The following is a 23,563-nucleotide window of genomic DNA, read 5'->3' as shown; positions in this document are numbered from 1 at the left end:
CCTTAATTTGGGTCCAAATGCTAACAAAAACACTACACGATGCCACAGTCTCCTGTCACAAAAACAATTCGTTCCATATTCTCACATGAAATTTTATCGTCCCCATCACCTCATCCAAAATACTAACTTGGGCTTGCCCAAGCCAACACGTGACCTAGCCTGACCTATGACCTGACTACTGTTCCAGCTAACTCCCCGCCGATTCGGAGCTGAAGATCAGAAGAGAATATCTCATCTTCACAGGACAAAAACACAGTCAGAAGTGCATGGGGAGGGTATAGCCGGCCGCGATCGTGTCCGACCCATACGGGGCTGGTGTGAGCGGTGTACATGTCCAGGCTCGTGCCCCAGACCCCGGGACAACCCGGACAGTTCGGCGGGAAAAGGGAGAAAACATGGCGGCAGCAACTCCGAGGGAACAGGCTTGGACAAGACAGGTTTTGTGCAGGTATTTTTCAAGGATTTCCCAATTAAAATCTCGCGATCAGAAGCTTCCTGGTGGTAGCTAATTCCAGATCCGTAGGGCTTGAGCAGATTTTTTATGCATCGCTATTTTCGTACCGTATATCTACCAATTAACTGCAGAATATTTAATCAATAGATATTTGCATGAAACGCCGATCTTTTGTAAGTTAACATATGTTTAAGATTTACGTTGAGATGTTTAAGACTTTTTATGGTCTACATCTCGCCCCTGATACCTACAAAAATGTATATGCAACAGGCCTCATGCACAGGATGCAAAATATTACTGTAAATCTTAAAATATTCACAGTGGCTTTATTTTTTTGTGGTGACTCTATGTCCTACCAAGGAAGTTATATTCAGAAGGAGATTGGACGGGCTTAATACCCCGTTGCGCGCTATTGTTTAGACCCGCTAGCTCCCGTGGCGGCCTTTTGTTTACGCCCTCCGGCGGTGCCGCTCTGATCTGATGTTGGGTTCAGGGCATGGCGCCATTTTTAACCGAGCGCCAATCAGAAGAGCCCGACTGTGACGTCACGCGTCCGAGCTTGGCCGAAGATCACCCGAGGCTGAGATCGGCATGCGGGCAGTTTCCGCGTATTTCCTTATTTGGGAAGCGCGGGTGACGTGTGCAAAAGGCGGCATCATTTGGACAAGACGCTGACGGCCATTTTGATGTGTGTTTCACCGCTGTACGATCGACATGGGTGAGTTATCCGTCGCAATCTCCGAAACATATGGCGTTCCTAACGCGCTCGCTAGATGGCAGCTATTTACAGCAAAGAAAAACATCCGGGTGACCACACGTCACATCCGGATCCTCCTCTTCTAACTTAGCTCGACTGAGCGAGGTAAGATATTTTTCATTACCCACTCGGCAGCGCGTTCTTCAGCTCAATATGTCTTCTAATCAAGTTCCCTTCCTGCCGCTCCAGCGCCGGGAAACGGTCAAAATCAGTCGATCGCGCCAAGCGCACATGGCCCGCCCGCCACCTCTGAGGTGCCGGGGGACCACACATACCATGCACACGGCGGCTCCCCCCACGATTTGGCGGGAACCGAACTTCTGTCAGTCGGATCGCAGATCTTTCAAGATCCAGCGTTTGTGCAGGGCCTCCAACAAATGGTGGCTGAGGCAGTGTCTGGTTCGATGCGGGCCTTTACGGACCGCAACAGTCGGTCCAGGAGCCGCTTCTCAAGCTTTTCCAGCGGCAGCGGCTCGGAAGACGAGGACGATGCTCGCTATCGTCGGCACAGGCGCCATGAGCGGTCCAGGTCCCCCCTGCACCGCCAAAGGGATGACGTGAGTCGCTACTCGTCCCGCTCTCGGTCCCGTTCTAGGAGTCACCGCCCGACCAGCCCGTCGACATCTCAGGTTCGGGACGACATTAGTGTCCTTGCTCCCTCCGAATCAGAGCTTCATGAGCGGGAGCGGAACCTTGAAGTTGAACAGGAACTCATCCCTGACCAGAAGGAGGAGGAGGTGACCACGTCCCCCCCTCCAGACCCTTACGACCTCCTCACTTCCATTGAACCTAAGGAAACAGGGGTACTTGTTTCAGACAAGCTACTCAACTGGTTCAAAAATGAAAGGTGTCTGTTGTTTTCTCAGCAGACTTTTGACACCACCGTCAAACCTTACTTACTGGACCAGAGCCAGTTGGAAGCTGTCTCGGCCCCAAACCTACAACCTCTCTTGAGGGAGAAGTGGGAGGGGATCAAACACTCGGTCCAAGCGGTCAAACACGATGACTCTATCAAGAAAATCCAGGAGCACGTACTGCGCGCAGTACAGCCCTTACTAGTGTCTCTTGACACGATAGTACCCCTTACTGTGTCCGATAACAAGGAGTTATCGGAACTAGCTAACACACTTGTGACCAACCTGAAGGTTACGGGCCAACTCCTGGGCAGTGTCTGTAATGAAATCACAGGAGTGAGGCGCCGCCTGGTCCACGAGTGGGTGGACCCAAGGTTCAAATGCTTGGTCCACGACAAGCAAAAGGTGCCTGGGAAGTCCCAGAATGTCGATGGACGCCTTACCAATGCCACATGTAAGTGGCTCCTGGGAGAGGATATCATCAAGAACATTGAGGACTGTGAGAAAACGGAAAAGACAGTGGCCAGGCTAAACAGCTCAGGTTTCGCTGCCAACAAGCCGGCCCTTCTCTACAACAAACCGGCATCACCGAAGACTCAACAGTCTTCTGGTACCAACCTTCCTGGGGGGAGGCACCGCTCCAGGGGAGGACGTCATCACGGTCAATCTAACCGCTCCTTTCGTGACTCACACAAACCCCAGGGCTCAAAGAACTTCCACAAGGGGAAGCGCCAGGCAAAAAACTAGAGGTTACACCTCACCCCTCCCTGGTGGTATCACCCCGGTCGCCCCCTGCGCTGCAGCCTCTTACCCAAGTAGCTGGCCGGCTACAACACTTCCTGCCACAGTGGCAGGCTATTACGTCGGACGCCTGGGTCCTTCAGGCGATCCAGGGTCTGAAGCCGCAGCTCACAGGACGACCAATACAACGCGTAGCACCACGAGAACAGAATCGTTCCACAGAGGAGACAGACTTAATTTCAAAGGAGATTCAGTCACTTCTGCAGAAGGGGGCGATAACGGAAGTTCTGCCTACACCGGGAGAGTTTGTAGCCAGCCTCTTCCTGGTTCCAAAGAAGTCGGGTGGCTGGCGCCCGGTCGTAAATCTGAAACCTCTCAATCAGTATGTGTTGGCCCCACATTTCAAGATGGAGGGACTACAAGACCTCAAATCTCTCATACGTCCCGGAGACTGGATGGCATCCCTGGATATCCAGGATGCTTACTTCCACATTCCCATACACCCATCCTTTCGCAAACTCCTCAGGTTTCAATTCCAATCTCGCCTGTGGGAGTTCCAAGTCTGCCCTTTCGGGCTGAATTGCATACCCAGAGCCTTCACAAAGATCACCAAACCCATCATAGCAGTGATCAGATCCCAGGGAATTCGCATAATCATTTACCTGGACGACATCCTCATCCTGGGCACGTCAGCCCAAGAATGCAGGGACAATCTGAAGTTTGTCATCGATCTCCTGACTTCTCTAGGATTTCTCCTGAATTGGGAGAAATCACAGTTGATACCCACCCAGAAGATAACCTTCCTGGGCATGGTGATCGACTCCCTGCTCCTTACCTTCTCCCTTCCAGAGGAGAAAGTGATGAATCTGGTTCAGACCTGCTCCTCCTTGCAAGGATCGCAGCAGATCTCCCTAAGACAACTTGCCAGAGTACTAGGCAAGATGACCGCGTCAGTACTAGCGGTTTTACCAGCTCCGCTGTACTACAGGGCTTTGCAAACCTTGCTAAACGACTCCCGGACACAAGGCCTGTCTTGGGAGGACAAGGTAACCCTTCCACAGGAGGCCAGGCAAGAGCTTCTTGTCTGGTCTCAATGTCTGAGCCAGTGGAACGGCAAAGTCTTCGTGAACCCTCAAGGTCCGATACTGACCATTACCTCGGACGCCTCCCTCCAAGGGTGGGGAGCCACATGCGAGAACAATCAAACAGGGGGCCGCTGGTCCCTGTCAGAGAGCAAGCTCCACATAAACGAACTGGAGCTGAAGGCGGCATTCTTCGCTCTCCAGTGTTTCGCTGCCACCAGGAAGAACAGCCATGTACATCTGAGGATAGACAACACCTCAGCGGTAGCCTATATCAATCATCAGGGAGGATGCAAGTCCCTGACATTGTGCAAGACTGCACTGAATCTGTGGAAATGGTCCCTAGCAAGGGGTCTCACCATTTCAGCAGAGCACATTCCAGGAGTTCAAAACGAGGAGGCAGACACAGCCTCCAGGGTCTTCCAGGACACGACAGAGTGGTCTCTACATCCCGACCTCTTCCGTCTAGCCAGCCGTCAACTCAACTTCCACCCAGAGGTGGACCTATTTGCGTCCAGACTCAACACCAAACTGCCGAAGTTTTGCTCCTGGAAACCCGATCCTCTAGCCTGGAAAGTAGATGCGTTCACATGGCCATGGAACGGAATGAAAGTGTACATATTTCCCCCAGTATGCCTCCTGTCCCGCTGCCTAGCCAAGGTGCGGCAAGACAAGGCTCAGGCGATGGTAATCGCACCATTTTGGCCCAGCCAACCATGGTTCCCGCTTCTCAAAGAGCTAGCCACAGACGAACCATTTCCTCTGCCGGTAGACAAGTACTCCCTCAGCCTTCCGGGCAGTCGGACAGAAACACACCCGCTGTGGAAGACCCTAAAACTGACCGCATGGGCTGTATCGGGCAGGCGTTAGCCGCTCTTGGGGTCTCCAAAGAGGCAACTTCGGTGCTCACAGCGGCTACCAGGAAGTCAACAAACAAGCAATATCAGAGCGCCTGGAATCGCTATGCTTCCTGGTGTAGGGCCAGGTTGCTAGACCCTACAACAGCTCCCATCCCTAGAGTAGTGGACTTTCTCCATTCCTTATACTCAGAAGGCTTGGCATACAGGTCCCTTAATGTATACCGATCGGCCATTTCGTCCACTAGACTTCCGATCGAGGGCGTACGTATTGGACAACACTGGATGGTATCCAGCTTTATGATGGGTATCTTTAACCTGAGACCTCCCCGCCCAAGATACCTGGTAACTTGGGACGTAGACAAAGTCTTACAGTATTTGAAGACACTACATCCCCCTGACAATCTGTCCCTAAAGATGTTGACTCTCAAGACTGCCACACTTATGGCATTAACTTCAGCAGACAGGTCAGCTACCCTGTCTTCTCTGTCACTTGACCTCATGGCCATGTCAACAACAAAAGTAACGTTCGTACCTGCTAATCTGACAAAAACAGATAGGCCAGGCCGGCCTTACAGGGAGATAGTCCTCCAACACTATGGAGGTCAAGAAAGCCTCTCTGTAGTCTCCTATATCCGGGCATATATCCAGAGAACAAAGGACTTACGCCTGGAGAGGAAACTCTTCATGTCCTTTCGGACTAAAAAATCAGTCACCTCATCGACCATTGCGAGGTGGCTGAAAGAGATTATGTCCCTAGCAGGAATAGATGTCTCGATATTCAAGCCCCACTCGCACAGGGGGGCCGCTGCCTCCGCAGCGTTCAGGAAAGGCTTATCGCTCCCAGAACTGCTCAAGTTGGCTGACTGGTCTAGAGCTGCGACCTTTCAAACCTTCTATTATCGTCCAGAAGCCGACTCGGATCTAGGACGAGCCATCCTGACTTCCCAACAATAACGGGAGGCCAGGGGACGGTGTCAACAACTGACACCCCGTCTCCAGACATCGGAGTACAACGACCGACCACAGATCTCAACTTCACATGAGAGAGAATCTTCCTCGAGACTTCAAAGTGGGGATGCCTTGGGTGTGAGCAGACACAACCTAGGACTCTACCCTGACCATATCCTCACATGGTGAGCTTCTTTCTTTCCTTTGCTAATTCTTTTAGCCTCAGCTCACTTTCTTCAAAATCGCCATATGTTTCGGAGATTGCGACGGATAAATGATAGTTATCTACCTACCTGGCTTAGATAACTACAGTTATCCAAGCAATCGTAGAAACATATGTCCCACCCCTAACTCTTCCCAGATGGCAGCTATTTACAGCAAAGAAAAACATCCGGGTGACCACACGTCACATCCGGATCCTCCTCTTCCTAACAGCTCGCTTGAGAGGTAAGACCTCAGCGAACACTGGGATGGGAAGAGTTAGGGGTGGGACATATGTTTCTACGATTGCTTGGATAACTGTAGTTATCTAAGCCAGGTAGGTAGATAACTATCATTTTATAAGCATTTTTGTGGATGCGTACGGGATTTTTTTGCTCGAAAATATGAAAAATGTTCTGTATTAAATGTCTCCATAAAAATTATTTAACAAATTTCCCACCGAAACTGACGAATTTCCTGGATAGTTTAATGCTTTGGTGACCCATTGAAATATTGTTTGTCATTGGACTCAGTTTAGATTTACTGGACTCTGCGTTTGAGTTTTGCTTTATTTTTGTGTCAGTACGGACTCCGTGGATCCATCACACTCATGGGCAGGGTGGGAGGTTATATGTACTAGCGACATGGGATTTTGTAGTCGACATTTTGATCATTACGCCTAATCGTTTGTAGTTCAACCCGGTACACGCGGCGACATCATATCCACTTGTTTATGTGACCAATAACCTCCTTGATGTGACGTTAACGTTGTACAACTAGGTTCCCAGTCTTATCGAGTCCATGTTTGTGCTTTTCAGAAAACTACCGAGGAAGGGAAGACCACTAAATCGACGCCATAGTGGATACGGCCTTGCCGAAAAGGCCACGTAGTTCGGAATAAAATTTACGTATCTAAACCAAGAGTGGTAATCATCGTGTTCTGTTTATAGTTAAATATAACGTTTCTTCTAAATAACGTCACAATAAGTGTTTCTTGGGAACCTCCGATCAAATAGTTCATACAATTTCTAGTCGGTATTCTGACTTGACGGTAGCGATGAATAAAGATTTCCCTCCCCCTACCCATAGTCTATTTATTTCCGCTACGCAAGACAATTGTTGCAGAAAAGTATGAACGATCTTGAAGGTAAGAATTTTTGATGGTCTTAAAATACATATTACCGTTTAGAAAATGAACTTCTAGATGCAATACGTTAGTTTAAATGCAGTGGCAGTTAAATACATGTATAATTTGTGACAGTGAGGTCAGCTTAGCTCAACCGCACGTATTACAAGTAAAAATGTTACTGCTATAGCTATCGCTAGTTCTGTGTTGTCTGCAAGACAGCCAGGTGCCTTCGATTCTTCAAGAACTTCTTCAAAATCACTCAACCCGTTTTAAAGTCACTGTTTCCAGTGCGAGTTATCTTGAAAAAGACTGTAAACAAAGGACCCTTGCTTGCCGGCGTATGCAGATCGGGGGGTAATTAGCACCTCGACGTGAAGTTGTTACTTCTCACCTGAGGGGAACATCACTGAATGAAGGCAACTTGTGTCCAATCTCCTTCTGAATATAACCTCCTTGGTCCTACCAGTATATTAAAGCTCCTTGATACCATGAAATTATATTATTTTTTGTAATAAAGGATTGTAGAAAGGAAATTAGATCCATGCAAAAATAAAACAAATTTACAGTACTTTAAAGTATCTTTCTTCATCACTCAATGTAGGGTTGAGTATTGTTCTATTCAGAATCATTTTAAGCATGGGCTTACAAAAAAAAATTTTTGCATGCACTTTTCAAATGCAAACTATGTATCCCAGTTACTACATGCATATCTCATGTTGTATACATGGGGGTCTATGTTGAATTCTACGCTTTAGTTTCCCTTTTTCTAAAATTAGGTGGACCAATTATGCCCTACATTAAATTTGAGGAGTCTGTTTACAATACAAGTGGCATGGAATTGAAACAGCTGAGTATGCGATAACCCACGTAAAAATGGCATGCATTCCCATTTAGTGTAAAAGTACTAGCTAGTATGTTGTTTTGAACATGCAAACAAATGTGGCCTCAAAGCTTATAATCTACATATACACTTGTAATGTTGATAGTAGTACAGTAGTACAAATATTCACATAGTACTTTATACAAATGTGGTATGCATTTGTAGGATAAATGTTGATAGATGCCTTGAATCAGGGACAATGTACCAATTGTTAAACAGTGACGTAAAGCACCGAATGCACTTTCACACCTCAGCAAGTTTGGGCAATTTGCACCTTTTCTACAACCATTGTAATGGGTATACATGCATTCTGGTAATGTGTATTTGGCAGAAGGTGCATTTGGGAAATTGGTACCATTGCGTGTATAGCATAAGGCAAGGAGGTTAAAAAACCTGTGTTTTTTAACCTCCTTGCATAAGGCAATTTCTGTTTTGGAAGACTGTTTTACAAGTTACAAGAATCCAATCACACATTAAACATTTAGGCCTTAAGTGCTTAAAACATTTTTGTGGTAGTTTTATTTTATGAAAAAACCAAGACACCACTAATATGTTTGTTTGTTTGAACCTTTATTTATTCATGAGAAACTCAAAACGGCCTGCAGGTCACTTTTCATTGAGGTCATGAGAGAGGTTAGGGCCAGATAAAAGATAACAGAGATACAGATTACATGGAGTCATAATAAATCTATCAACATATATATCACTACATATGCATGGTACAAAACACTAGTAGTTCATAGTCTGTGTCCGTTCATTTTGATCATTTCTTTTACTTCTAGAGTCTCTTAAAGCAAGGAGGTTGAAACAGGAGGTCTGATTTGGAACCGTACCTGTGTCTTTTGTATTGCTACTGTGCTACAACAGAGAACTTAAAGCACCACCTTTTCCCTCTTACGGTACCTTGAAATCAAGCCGCTGCAAAAATAAATGAATTTACAGTATCATCTCTCTTTAATTCAGGTTCTTTGTGAGTGGTGTATGCAGATATGGAGACACCTGTAGGTACTCTCACGACCAGGCGAACAAGGCGCCGCCTGTGTGCCGCTTCTTCCTGAAGAACCAGTGTGCTTTTGGAGACAAGTGCAGGTGAATCAAGAGTTCCCATTTGTCTTGTAATTCATTGATTTTAATATGCAAGTTAAGTAGATATGTCCTTCAGTAGCATCTTGTCACTGCATGGTGAACCTGACTAGCATAGAGGTAATATACAATGGAAAACACAGAATACCTCCCCATGAATTAGTATGATCTTCCATTGACCCCTTGACATGGAATGCCTGTCACGAATTTGTTTGGTCACTTTGCCTATAAGTAACATTACTTGTAAATATCATCATCAGAATAGACTGATCCTAGCTGTCAATCACAATTAGCAGTTGGACCAATTATTGCATGGCAATTAGCTGTTCTACCAATGAGAGAATGCCTGCATGTTTGTCAAACATTTTATCATATTGTAATGTTATAACAGAGTTTGGTGGGGCTATGGTTTCGATCTATCTGTCACACACTTCGACAAACTTCATGGTAAAGTTGTTAAACATGCTAGTCTGACAAGTAAGGTAAGTTACATCCCACCAAACCTCTCTTTTCTTGTCAGATTTGCCCATGTATCATCCACACCAGACGAACCTCGCTCTCCTAGCCCCACATTCCAACCGAAAGAACGGAAAAGTTCTCTCAAAGTCAAACTAACCGACCTCAAGAGCCAAGAAACTGGTGGTAGAAACGAGACATCCCCTGGCCTGTCTGATACCAAGTTTTCCTGGAGCAAGTGGACAGACGCAGCAGAGTTTGTCCCCGGCCAGCCCTACAGAGGAAAAAGTAAGATGTTACTAGTTTTGCTAGCCTGGAACATAGCCCTGTTAAGCTCTTGTTTGCTCCAACTTTTGATGCTTGATGAAAGCTTGACAAGGTTTGCTTTCTTTACAATAGATGAAAGATGCAAACGCCTTAACATTTCTCTACATTTTTTCTAGAGTTTCTTTGTTTCACTAATATGCTTTCCGTTAGAGAAAAGGTAGACATCTTTAAAATCTTTACTTTAAAAAATCTGCAACTTAGATGCCACTTCAGTTCCATAGGAAGCTGATAGTGGGCCCACGTTTTCGTCAATTCTTCTCTTGCACAAAAGCACTAAGTATACTGGTTATTTACGTTGATGAGAATTAGACATCCAGGTAATAAGTTATCCAAAAAAGCAGTTACTTAACTAACTGGACACTATTTTGGCATATACTGGTTATTGATTTTTGGCAACACCCCAAGAGCGGATTCTTAATGGTTTTGATGTACAGTTGGGACAGAAGATGAGGAGGCCTCCAAAGTGGACCTGGAGGAGACCAGGAAGCTGCTGTGTCCGTACGCCATGATGGGGTCGTGTCGCTATGGCGACAGATGTATTTACACACACGGGCTGCTGTGTGAGCTGTGTGGGAGCTACTGTCTACATCCTAACGACCCCGCACAACAGTCGCAACACATGGAGGTCAGGAGAGACAAGTTTTGTTTCTTTGCATGATTCTCATGCAGGCTTTTATGTAGGGTTTTATTATACTTTATTTATAGGGGGTCCTAATGTCTTGCCGAGTCACGGTAAGTAATATGGGAGTGAGTATTGTAGCGGGGTCCGGGGGCATTCACCTTTCATGGTGCAGAGTTTTAAGTTAAAATGGTGCATTCTAACTAAGATATCCTGAGGGGCAAAATTACTGTCAGACCACAAATGACCTAGTGTCATCCCTGGTCAATCAGAATTTCATGCTTATCAGAGGATCCCCAGTGTAAGGGTGTCTAGTGCATCCAATTTCTTGTTATTTTATGAAAAGTCTGTCCAAATGTAGCATGATTCCGTGAGATACCATGAGTGAGGATGCTGAAATTTTGTTTTGGTTAGGCAGAAATCATGAGACCTGTTTCGTGTGATTGTAACAAAGCCCTCTTTCCTCTACTAACAGCAATGTGTGTCGGACCATGAGAAGGACATGGAACACTCTTTCGCTGTGGCTCGGAGCAAGGACATCCAGTGTGGCATCTGTATGGAGGTTGGTGCAGAATCACAATTAATAAACAAACAAACAAACAATCAGTAGTACTAAGTTACTGTTTAGCCAAACCTGTATTGTTCTTGTTTTCAACTACATATGCACAGCGTGATATAATATGCTGACTTTCTTTATGATATATCCTGTTGAACACCACCCTGTTTTATTTTGATCACCTGCATCAAAAACAGCTCTTGTAGAAGAAAGATGGCACCGTGGCTAGGCTGCCAACAATACTGTCTGACCATCGCCAAATCCTAACATTAAAAATGCCTCGAGGAGCACTACTGTTCAAATGTTAGACGTCGCTATATTGTTGTGCTATGTTTCTTTCTTCTTCAGGTTATCTGGGACAAGACTCCCCCGAGTGAGAGACGGTTTGGAATCCTGTCTAACTGTAACCACCCCTTCTGCCTCAGCTGTATACGCAAGTGGCGCAGTGCACGGCAGTTCGAGAAAAAGATCGTAAGGTGAGACAGGAAGGCGGGCAAAGAGAATAGATGGATAGAGGGAAGGAGGGATGGATGGAGGCAGGGATGGAGGAAGGGAGGGATGGATGAAATAATGAAAGTTATTTTGCTTGTCCCCAATATGTTTTTGTTACCTTCCTACAAATACCAGTATTCACATGATAATGACAGTATTACTGTGATTTTATTGTTATGCCCTTCTATGCTTTGCCAACTTCGTTATCATATGGTACTGTAAATCTTGGAATATTTGCAGTTTTATTTTCGTTTTTTTTAAGGAATCCTCTTTACCATAAATGTGCTTTTGTATTGTATGTTGAATGTGAACTTTAAATGCCACAAAGACCTTTCCAGTCCAAGCTGCATTATCAGATCCACTCAAAACTAGTTAGGTTTACAGTATTATGTTGGTATCCACTTTCTTAGTTTTTAAAGACTACAAATACATGTATATGTTGTAGAGGCTACCACATTCTTCTGTCTCTACCTTCAGGCTAATGTTATTGAACTTGAATGTTTCTCCCAGGTCCTGCCCTGAATGTCGTGTCAAGTCAGACTTCGTGACCCCCAGTCAGTACTGGGTGGTAGAGTCAGCAGAGAAGACTGAGCTGATTGGTACATACAAGGTCGCTCTGAGGTGAGTGGTTCTTTTGTGCTGTGAATCCGGCCTAAAACACTTGAACCAAATACAGTCAAACCTGCATTCAACAACCACTCAAGGGACCAACGAAATATGGTTGTTGACTGGAGTTGGTTGTTGAATAAAATTTGGGTTGGTTGGTATGAATGTGGGGACAGGCATCTGTGTATATGTAATGTATAACTACTTCTTAGATAGAACTCACAAGCACACATGTTTTGACTTCCAATGAACATATTTAATTAAACTGAGCAAAGAAATACATAAAAACCATTGAACTCAATAATGAAAAGAACTTACACAAAATGTACATTAATGTACACTTATACAGTAATGTGAATACCGGTGGTCTGAACAAAAAAGATCAAACGCCATTGCTTGATCAAAGCTGGGCTGCGCTGACGCCGCGTCGGAAATTTTTGCAGACAATTAATGTTCAGTGGACGGCGTGGTTACAACTGCCACGGCAAGCCAGACAATCATAAAGTTTTTTGGTGGCGATAAAAGGGACATTTAACCTAAAATTATGCCCTTTATGTCAAAGAAAATCGCTTGCGTTTTGGTCTGTCTTCTCCGGGCCGAAAAAAAAAAAATGGCGTCGCTTGGAAAACAACAACAAACCCACTCTGAATGAAGGGAAACTGAAGGCTCGGTGCGCGCTATTCATGGCACAAATGAAACATAATGAATAAAAAAACAAATGTTGCTTTTAATAAAGAAACATGAAGGCGCTTTTACGTTCGTACTACGATAGCGTATACCGATCATAGCGTTTAAAAATAAATGTATACAGTTGTCGACGGCCCTGTTATCAATGGAATATTCCGTGACCTCCAGGGTCAATCTAGCTTGCCCGCCATTTTGGAGAAATGGTGACGAAAACAATCACAATGTGACGAAGAGCGAAACCGCCGAGAAATTCCAAATTTATTCAAGAAAACAGCTCACCAGGCGATGTCTGCCACATGAATCAAGATTTGATTAAAGTATGTCATATTTCTAGAGGTTTTTTTTCGTGAATAGCGTTTACTAAATATATTTTACGCCGGTTGAATTGTAAAGATTATGTAACGTTAACGTTACGTTCTACGATGCGATGACATAAAGTGCGATCTTTCATGTTTCCGACCTTAAATTCCATTCTATTGAACTTTCTTGTGATAAAGCTCCTTGGTGATATAGACCTGTGCTGTCAGAAAATTTGAAGGTTTGGCAGAATAAAATGTGAAAGCTTGCCGACGATTGTAGACTATTCTTTGAAATGACCGCCGGACTGATTGTCGCTGCCGTTGAATAGAGTGTGAATGGCTGGTGCGGCCCGGAACAAAGTGTCCGCTGGTTGGGGTAAGCAGTTGGTTGTTTAAAAGAGGACCATTACTATGCAAAATAGGACGGGACCGTCTCAGAGTGTCCGTTGACTGGAGTTGGTAGGTGGATAGAGTTGCCCGGATGGGCAGGTTTCACTGTATTGTACGTAAATGGCTGATGATCTACACCTAATCATACCTTCATCTCAATAGTGTGCTTGTTTTGGAGTACTGTAAATGCTTTTAAGTTTGCTTCGGATTTAATTTTGCGGTAGCGGGAAAAGGGACTTTTCGCGGCAGTTTTAAGTTCATGGTAGCACCATGTACTGTAGTCTCTTACTGCCATGGAAAATTGTTTTCGGTGGTTTTAAGTTCGCGGTGAAGCGACCACCGCAAAAAAACGCGAACATTAAACCACCGCGAAAGTTTCTGCATTTACAGTAATATGTATCTGTATGTTCATGAACAAAGTATTTCAAGTGATTACTTAGGACATTAGGTTAAGGTGCCATGGTCTTTGAGGCCATAGGGGCACTGCCTTTGACCAATCCAATGAAAGTCAGGTACCCATTTTACACCTGGAATAAAAGTGAGGAAAGTTATGTAAACTTCAGGGCCTTTCTTTATGCTTGGAATGCCAGGATTCAATTCCATGACCTCATGGTGTGTGACTCATGTTTTTTCTATGTAGTAAGAAGCCATGCAAGTATTTCAACCAAGGCAAGGGGACCTGTCCGTTTGGTGGCAACTGTTTCTACCTCCACGCTTACCCTGACGGCAGGAAGGAAGAGCCCAAACCACCGAGGAAGGTGGGGGGATCTGATGGCAGATTCAAGGTAATTTTTATGACCCACTACACAATAATGTACAATGTCACAGTCACATGGTCCACACTATCCCCCCCCCCCCCTTCAATCAGTGTACGTCACTGTGTGGTACCGTACCTACCATAAATCTTGAAGCTTTTGCGTTGGTTTTCTTTTCACTTGTACCGACCCTTTTTTTCAGGACTGAAACAGGAAACACAATATTTTTTTCCTTGGGATTATCTTTTTTTCTTATAATTGTTTTAGGCTGGCCAAAACTTAAGTTAAACATATTGCAATGCAGTTGAACAAAGTAAACAGAAATGCACGAGGACACTTGTTTTTCGGTATCAAACTTTCATTTTGTGCCTACATAGATACATTTATCCTTCATTAGATAGGACAAGCAGTGTTCTCACGTCAATAGAAAGCAGGCTGAATACAAATTCTAACTGGAAGCTATGTGACTCCAGTGCCCACCCAGAAAAAAAGTCTAGGGTCCGCAGGTTTTTTTCTAGGGTAGGTAGGGAAACAGGAAGCACATTGTCCTAGTCCTGATGTAAATGTTTATGTTAGGCTAGTCCCTCCCTTCGTAACAAACAAATGTACCTTGTATTGATACAGATTATGCAGAACTACAACTTGTGGGACTTCTTTGAACAGCGTAGTTCCCGCCACATGCGCCTGAACGATGATGATGAACTGGACGGAGAAAGCGACATTAGTTGGGCCGACAGCGACGATTGGCTGGATGAATTGCTCTTCTACTATTACAGCGGGGGAGACGATTCGGAGCTTAGCGATTTTGATGACGACTAGTGTAGTATGATATTGGATTTGTCAAGAACTAAACTGGTGGTGGATTTCATGCGTTTCCTCCTGAATTCTGGTTTTCCGTCATCATATTACAGACACATGTTGCAAGAACTGTTACTATTAAGTGCCAGAAACCCTATTGATGCAATGTCAGATTTAGAAAACATTGTTTCCGAAGAATACCCAATTAGTTTTTGATATTCTATATACAGTTGTTTTTTGTGCTGGACATGCAAATGAACACATGCTAATAGGGTTATTCTTTGGAGGACAGTGAAGTTTTGACTGACTTGAGCATGTTTGAACTTTAAATGTTTATTTTTTTGCCCAATGCTGCTTTCAGAAGAACAATCATTACATTCTACTTTACAATACCAAGGGTGCACCAACATTTACATATAACAATTACTGATATTACGTAAGGTAGAAAATGTATTTGTTCTGATGCCTTTCTATATGTGTGCATGTTAAGTATGGTGCGTTGGTCCAGTAGTATACTGTGTCCAAAATGAAGCATGAAAATGAGGAGGATGTGTGTGGGTGTTTGTTCATCATGCAAGAAAAAAAATTCTTTGCATGTTTGTGATAGTACTAGAATATGTATGGTTGCAATGTTCACAAAGTAAATATAACAGATTAGTGGTAGTACATGTATGGACTAAATAGATGGTGTATAACATTATATATCAGACAGCAAGGAGAAATGATTGGTACCAGAGTGTATTACCATTTACCACCAAAGCCTTTCTTTTATAAACCAAACTACTTGTAACCTTGGTTAGCATTTGTTTGCTGATCCAAACTTGTATTATGATATTTTACCTCATCAATATAGAAATAAACAAAAAACATTTGAGCAATTACAAGTGCTTGATGGTCATTGATGTTGTCTTTTTAATAAACCTTTATATTAGCCATGTATTTTCCCAGATTTTATACTAATCAAGTTCCTACTAACTTGATGGAGTTCGTATCAATTTTATGCGAAACGCACAAATCACTATGTGAATACGTACAAATCTTATGACGTATGAATCATTGCGAAAACGCCTAAGTCTTATGCAAAGGGGGCAACTGCTGTCAGGGTCAGGTGACGGAGTGGGAGTGGCAAGATGGGGGCCTGGATCTTCGGTGACAAAAAATATGACGTGACTCGCCGAAATGAAGCAAAATAGTAGCTCAAAGGCTATCAAATACGTCTTAGTGATGGTGTATGTCCATTCAATGCTTTGGAATAGAAATATCATGGGTGGAAATGCTCACAAATATGCCTTCTCCCAGCGGGCATTAAGGTTCCTGTGTATCTCATTAGATTTGTGCGCATCACATTAGTTAGTACGTTTCTGGGGTTTGTGCACTTCTCTTGAAATTCATAAGAATCTCATAAAATTTGTGCAAATGCTTAGACAACTGATGTTGCACAGTATCTTGGGTCTAATTGAGATTTTATTAAGAAAGAGGCATCAAGCCTCCATGTCAATGTGTAAGAACGTAAAACCCTTACATGATGGTGAACATGACTATTGACCAAATAGTGAGTTTGGCTCAACTTTTCTTCTGGAAGGGGTCTTTGATTTTATCAGTCCTACTAAAGCATGGACACTGTCCTACGATAGGAAGTCATCATTCTGAACTAAGCCCTTGAAAGTATAACTTGACTTGAAATACTTTCAAAGCAGAGATCAGGCTCCAGTATAATAGACAGACAAAATAGAAAGACCAACAAAATGCCAAAAGACATTCAAAATAAGTCATTTCCTGATCTTTGCTTGGAGAGTTTTCCAAATATCTCATTTTCTATCCTAGCCTTTTCTTCACAATTCACCCCGTACTTAGTCTCCAAGCAGACCCAACGGTGCCTTAGAGATAGTATCAAAGCTGACCAGTATGGTGCCCGTTTGACTCCCTTAGCCGGCTATCTCCCTTTGGCCTGCTATCTCCTTTGGCAGCTTTGATACTATCTCTAAGGCACTGTTGGGTCTGCTTGGAGACTACCCGTACTAGGCTGTAACCCTTATTTATTAAGACTGGGAATGTGCTAAGTCGCTGTATATTTCTACCCTAAACTGTAATCGGCAGACTATCTGAATGCAGGCTGTAACTTCATAACTAAATGGAATTAGTACTCAGGACAACACAGCACACAGACATACAATTGTCATACACATTTATTGATGACCAAATTGATTTAGTACAGGCGCTGAGAGGGGCCCATGGTGGACTTGATGTACAGTGCCCTGACGTTCTGCCAGCCCTTCTTCAGCAGGGAGATCAGGAAGTTCACGGCCAGAACCACGTTGGCGACCAGGTCCTCCGCAGACATGTTGACGTGTCCGATGGCAACAGACAAGCACAGCACCTAAACATCACAATAAATAACAATGGTTAGAAGGTGACAATTTGAAACAAACTTGGGAGAAGGCTACTGTAATTCCTAATTGTTTTCTATGTACTTCTATGTTCAGTTTTCACGGTGATGACTGTAGAACGTGAAGTTATCATTGCCGATAACAAATAAATTGCTGATGTTTAAGATTTGGTACCGAGATGACAAGGTGAATTACAGTAGTTGGGCTGTAATTGGAATTCTGCAACTGGTTTGCACCACATTGGAATAAGTTAGTTTACAGTTTAGACTACATGCATGTGCAGTGCAGTGTAATGCAATGTGGGTAATATGTCAAAGTTGAAGACCCCTGACACATAAACAAAACATGACGGACATGGTATAAAGCATGGTCCTCATAATAACATAACAAGATAAGGAAAGTCAACTTTGACCTAGGGCACACCAATATCAAACTGTTAGTAATACTGTCCTACTGTGGAGCCTTGTTTTATTGTAGGAATGGTGTGAGTTGAGATTTTTGACCAGGCATGGTTCTCAGTGTAATTCTAGAGCTATTTCTGGTTGCTCTTCATAGCGAGAGCTCTGCACACATGCAGAATATTGTCATCATTGAACTGCCTTGGTGTTATGATTACATGCAAACTTTTCTTTCTACTCTTGATGATACAATGTTTGACCCTGCCCCAAAAAATACAAAATAAAAGCTCCACTACAAAATTACAAGAATAAACTTCAAGTCTAGATATTACATACACTTCTTGAGAACACATTGAGAACACATTTGATCTCTGTTAGAAATAATGATATCATTATTATGTTAAAACAAGCAAAAGCACTGGCACTAGTACAATCAAACCTGTCTATAGCGGCCATTCAAGGGACCGGACAGATGTGGCCACTATAGACAGGTGGCCTCTGTATAGAGGTGGCAACTTGTAGATAAAATACCCAAGGGACCGACAAAAAGTGGCCACTATGGACAGGTGGCCCCTCTGCAGAGGTGGCACCTAATACAGGTTTGACTGTATGTGCTGGCCCCTCAGATGTTAGGTGGGCTGCTGTAAGCGAGATCTAATCAGGCTACACTGACACCCGTCTACTTGACTCTCACCTTCTTCATCTGGAACTTGATGGTGGACTTGACCTCCTCCACCTTGCCTGTCATGGACTCGTTGTGAGTCAGGAGGGTGGGGAACTTGCCAGCCTTACTCAGACCTGGGCCCAGGATACGGGGGATCTGCTTGATCAGAGAATCCGACGCCAGGAATGCATCATACTTCTTGGCTAGATGAAGATAAAAGGAAGGAAAAATCTTGTCAGCTTTCTTATCTTGCTCTTCCTAACATGGTAGTCAGAGATAGCAGACTTCACCTCTTAGGGGCTTTTGTGCAAGTTCTTGCGTTCTTCAACACTGTACTACGGCAATATTGCAGTGTGTTTATTAGAACGGCAGAAACATACATGCACAAACACAGACAAGCCTAAACTATACTATTACAAATATTTGTGGTTGGCTGTAAGGGCTTGTGTTGTGCATGACAGTCTTTAAATACCATAACTCTTGCAGCAGTTCAATTTTTCCTGTGACATGTCCGACTCGAATTAACTCGAATCGACTTTTTGAGTTGTACGACTACTGTGCTAGGGAATTGTTTCAACCGCAAATGGAAAACAGCATGAAAAACTTTTCTTTTTACGTAAGTAAATGACTTTACAGTATACCTACCGAGCTTCTTGACAAGCTTCTTGTTCTTGTTGAGCTTCTTCAGGGATTCCACGTCCATGCAGGGGATTTCATTGGCCTTGGCCTCATCGATATGCTGCTGGTCTCCGAGCACGCACACACGGTACTTGGGACGCGGCGTGTGCTTCAGCCTGAAAAATGGAGACAAAAACACTTCGTACAAACAACATAACTGTGAAATCGCTATTTTGCTTCTGTGAGTGCGTGTTGAGATTTTTGACCAGGCGTGGTTCTCAGTGTAATTCTAGAGCTATTTCTGGTTGCTCTTCATAGCCGAGCTCTGCACACATGCAGAATATTGTCATCACTGAACTGCCTTGGTATCAAGTTGTTTGGTGATATGCTATGGTTTTAATCTCCAAACAGATCATGTTGGAAGGCTACAAAATTACTACTTTCTTAGCTAATTTTGAACAGTTTAACAGAAGGCAGCCTCTCAACCTCCTCCCCCCCCCCAAAAAAAACAGTTTCACTATAACTAGTATAAGAGCTAGGTGCATGTACTTTTTGATAACAAAAAGCATTTTCCAAAAGAGCACTGACATGTAGTTGTATCTTATACTTCCAAACTACTATTTAATGAAGAAGTACCAGTTTGCAACCTTCCCAGCTAAGTGTGGGAATCCTTCTATAACGGCTTGGGTCACATTGGCACCCTTGCCTCCCCAGATTGTTTAAGACCCTGGGTTGGGGTCCGCCACACACAACGGTGCGACTACCTAACTAGTAGGTTGGAGCAGTATGCCTACTTGACGGTGCCAGAGAAACGCTTGTCCTTCTGGGGGTCATAGTTCTTCAGGGCGATCTGAAGTTCCACCGTCTCCACGAACTTGCGCTTCTTGTTCTTGGAGAACGCGAGCACCGTGTCCACGGACTCGTACAGGTTGTCCCTGTTGATCTTACTGTGGAGAGAATAATCATTTGGGGAAATAATATCAACATGTTGGCTATATATATGCAAATTATGTTATATTCTGCTACACAATACTATAGATAAGTATAGCAGGAGTTTCTCATGTGTAAGCAACTGTAAGCTCAAAGCTGATATTGCAAGGCTTAGGGTAAAATGCATCATCTACTGAACTCGAAACATCTGCTTTGAGATCATAAGGCATGGGGTTTGTGAATTTTTAATTTTTCTTAAAGTCTGGCCAAAAGAAAAAGGTAACTTTTGTTAGTTTTTACCGTCAGACCTTGAGGCAGTTTCAAACAGCACAGCACTGTAACCTAGAGCTGGATTTCTACAGGGAGGTTTTATTTCTGACATGTTTGATGATCATGATCGTGCACGTATCCAAAAAGCATGGCCGACGTGCTCCACATTATTTCAGTCACTGCATGTCTCATTTCACTCCAAACTACGACGATCTAACGAAACATTTCCACAAAATATACTCTAGTGACACATCTACATTCTTCTATGGTCAACATTTGTGCAGTTTCGCTAAAAACGAGCAACGATTGACGCAGATTAAAACGGATTTTGAAGAGATCTTACCTCATCTTGCTCCTCGTTAGCGGACCAAGTCAGGAAAGGTAGAATCTCGCCAAATCTCGCGTGACATCAATTTGCGAGATGTCATAATAACGCCAAATCTCGCGAGATCTTCCCGCGAGATTGCATCACCACGCATGCGCCAGACGAAGCTGCCATCTTGAAACCTTGTGAAATATTGGAGATTGATTCATTTTTGTATGGCGTTGTCGTTTTTACTCTTTTAAGGTGAAGCCTGAGCTGTTTCCTTGGACTGGAGTAACAGGAACTTGAAGAAGAAACCATGCTTCCCGTTGAGGGAAAGCAAGTAGTGGCTACTGAGGTGAGAAAAGTACACGTGACTGTTGAAAACCTAGACTTGACGTCAGACAAGACCGAAGTGCAAAACACAAAATTTTTCTCACTTCAGGACGCGAACGTTCGTCGGTCAATAATATATCGATTTCGTGAAAATGTCAATATATGTGGGCTCTTTAAGAGGAAGATCTATACATGAAAGAGACCAAGATAATTTGCGTTACAAAATCATATTCTTTTGCATAATTTTTTTTATTTATTTCCTGTGCAGTTTGTACCAAACTTCTGGTCAACTCGCAAGGCAAAGGCCAAATTCTGAGAAAAATCGTTTTAGATACAGTTTTGTTTCAAGTGTTTGTATGGTATGGATATTTCTGTTATAAACATGAAGCGTAGAAAATTACAAACTGGTACACCTCTAGTTTTTCTCAAATCAGCAGTATTATTGTTGCATCAAAATTATTTTTCTTAGAATTAGAACATGGCCACTACCCCTCAGCCAATGGGAGCCCTTCAATTACTGTGATTATATCCACATAGTGCAGAAAAAGTGTTGTACTATCCAAAAAGTGTGGGATTATGTAAAATTTGCATAAGATAATACCACACTTTTTGGATAGTACCACACTTTTTGGATAAACCAACACTTTTTCTGCACCACTGGTCGGATCACACACTGTGCTAATTGCCAAGGGGATTAGAGAGGGTTAAGACACAAAGACTCAATGTCATAAAAGTAACCAACAGTTTAATGCTTTCCATAGCTGTAACAAAGAACCAGGTCTTCAGAAAATGACAAGGTTACTGCCGTCAAACTATACAAAACAGTTCGATTCTTTCTACCGAAACAGTACCCAACAGTCAATGATTTTTATCACTGGAAAACACAACCAGATCTTCAGAAAATAACAAAATCTGTGCAATATTTTACAGACAGTAACAGGCTCGACCATGCCGTCAAACTTACACACAGTTTGATTATTAAAACTGTAAACTACTGAAAACAGTGTCGCCACTCCAGAAAATAACATGGGTGCCAGGTACGTTAAACCAAGGAGGTTAAACTAAACAAAACAGTTTGACTCTCTCTCCTGGAAAACAAGCTTGATTCATGTTCTCAGTGCTGGAAACAGTGGAAAGAATAACCGAAACAATAAACCAAAACAGAGTAACTCACAGTTCATGATCAGAAATCCCAGTTCAAATATGCTTGCCATGATGATGTAACGTTAGATTTTAGTCCGTTTGGCTGAATGATGGAAAGCTGTGACAACCCACTTGACTCTCAAGGTCAAGATGTTCCTTATACCGGTCTGCAAAGTGGAGCCCCAGGCTAGTCGGTCAGTCCAGTCATTGAAAGTTCAAGTCAAAGCCGGTTAAAATTCAGTTTAGCCGTACCAGATCCTTCCCTAATCTCCAAGCAGATCTTGCTGTGGCAAATGGGAAGGAGTTTAGCCGGCAGAGGAGTTATTGGCCACAGCGAAGATCTGCCGCAGAACGGAACCGCTCAAAGGATATTATCAGGCAATTAAACTGCGTTAGGAAGAAGGTGCGAATTGCCCCGGGCGTGCGGGGCCAGGGATCCCGTCACGGGTCGGCTGTAAGAGTTCATTGTGTTTTCTGTGACATCTGGGGATTTCTTTGCTTCTTTGGTGTCAATAACTGACTACGTACTGGAGGAAAACAACAGCAAAACGCGTCAGCACGATGCGACAGGACGCAAGTGCAGTGGGGAGGGGGGCGCTGACGTCGATTTCCCCCAACGTTTCATGAAGCCACGGCGCCCGTTTGTTTGTCTGAGAATGCACCGGACGCCGTTAGAAATAATTTCAAATCGGCTTTGCTGAAAATGCACGTGCTGATTATGTGGATACCTTTCCAAAATTTCAAGTTCTGTCTACGTTTTTACACGCCGATGTCTGTCCGTCAAATCCAAGCGTATATGATCGGTAAAGATTTGAAGTTGCAGACATGAAAAAATGATAAAGGAAGTGTTTAGTTAAAACGCAGCTTTTATTGCAAAATATATACAAGTAACAACTAGATAATAACTTGTTATTTGTGTACAACTGATAATTTCATATGTCGATACGTTGTCTTGGTGCGCTGTGATGCAGTCTGCTCCAGCGGTTTCGGGGGGAAGCCCCCGCTGTGAACTGGCGCGGCTCGCCGCGTTTGTCCCAGATACTGGCTCGGAAGGGTTGTAAAACGATAATCCTGGCCAAATTTAGCCAATTTGCACGTTGGAGGTAAGTGGATACTAGGAGGAGCAGAAACACGTTTCTGAAAAGATCGCTCCTCCCGCTGCCTTTGAGCGGTTCCGTTCTGCGGCAGATCTTCGCTGTGGCCAATAACTCCTCTGCCGGCTAAACTCCTTCCCATTTGCCACAGCAAGATCTGCTTGGAGATTAATCCTTCCCCGCCTGTGGCTGGGTGTAGACTGAAGTTTCACATGGAACAGACTAGATGGAGATGGCCACCCACCGCCATGCCATAAAACACCATGAACAGATTCCATTGATCAATAAATTCTCTATCCATGAGAGCAAGGAGGTCCCCTTTTCCACCTCTTTGATGAGAGGTAACTCTAACACACTTTGAATATAATGTGATATCCTGATTGATTCATCTTGAAAAATATCTTCGGGGTAGTGGCCATGTTCTAAAATAGGTAGATGATGGGCT

At 43.7% G+C, this 23,563-nt stretch overlaps 3 protein-coding genes and 1 long non-coding RNA gene across 5 annotated transcripts in view; 3 read left to right on the top strand and 1 right to left on the bottom strand.

The window, feature by feature from the left end:
- The first annotated feature begins 157 nt into the window (after positions 1-157).
- LOC118407092 (probable E3 ubiquitin-protein ligase makorin-1) lies at positions 158-15,855 on the top strand. The gene is made up of 9 exons (XM_035807513.1): positions 158-448; positions 8,870-8,995; positions 9,510-9,733; positions 10,207-10,397; positions 10,867-10,953; positions 11,296-11,423; positions 11,950-12,060; positions 14,062-14,206; positions 14,801-15,855. Exons 1-9 carry the CDS (start codon positions 396-398, stop codon positions 14,993-14,995), a joined length of 1,260 nt encoding a protein of 419 aa, XP_035663406.1. The 5' UTR covers positions 158-395; the 3' UTR covers positions 14,996-15,855.
- Positions 811-6,814, top strand: LOC118407094. The gene is made up of 2 exons (XR_004830111.1): positions 811-1,172; positions 6,716-6,814. It is a non-coding gene; the product is annotated as an uncharacterized LOC118407094 (long non-coding RNA).
- A 1,287-nt stretch (positions 15,856-17,142) lies between the features above and the next one.
- LOC118407093 (60S ribosomal protein L10a-like) lies at positions 17,143-20,721 on the bottom strand. Its single transcript, XM_035807514.1, has 5 exons — positions 20,585-20,721; positions 19,836-19,988; positions 19,069-19,217; positions 18,454-18,626; positions 17,143-17,351 (listed from the first exon to the last, which is right to left on the bottom strand). Exons 1-5 carry the CDS (start codon positions 20,587-20,589, stop codon positions 17,181-17,183), a joined length of 651 nt encoding a protein of 216 aa, XP_035663407.1. The 5' UTR covers positions 20,590-20,721; the 3' UTR covers positions 17,143-17,180.
- A 16-nt stretch (positions 20,722-20,737) lies between these two features.
- The window catches only part of LOC118407091 (ubiquitin carboxyl-terminal hydrolase 47-like), a 25,008-nt gene continuing 22,182 nt past the window's right edge, over positions 20,738-23,563 (top strand). For both annotated transcript variants that reach the window (XM_035807511.1, XM_035807512.1), the window contains exon 1: positions 20,738-20,903. In XM_035807511.1, coding sequence (XP_035663404.1) covers positions 20,865-20,903 — 39 coding nt within the window. In that variant the 5' untranslated portion in view covers positions 20,738-20,864. The remainder of the gene's footprint in view (positions 20,904-23,563) is intronic.

This window comes from Branchiostoma floridae, chromosome 19 (genome assembly GCF_000003815.2).
Source record: "Branchiostoma floridae strain S238N-H82 chromosome 19, Bfl_VNyyK, whole genome shotgun sequence".
Taxonomy (NCBI): domain Eukaryota; kingdom Metazoa; phylum Chordata; class Leptocardii; order Amphioxiformes; family Branchiostomatidae; genus Branchiostoma; species Branchiostoma floridae.
This window is presented reverse-complemented; position numbering and strand designations above follow the sequence as displayed.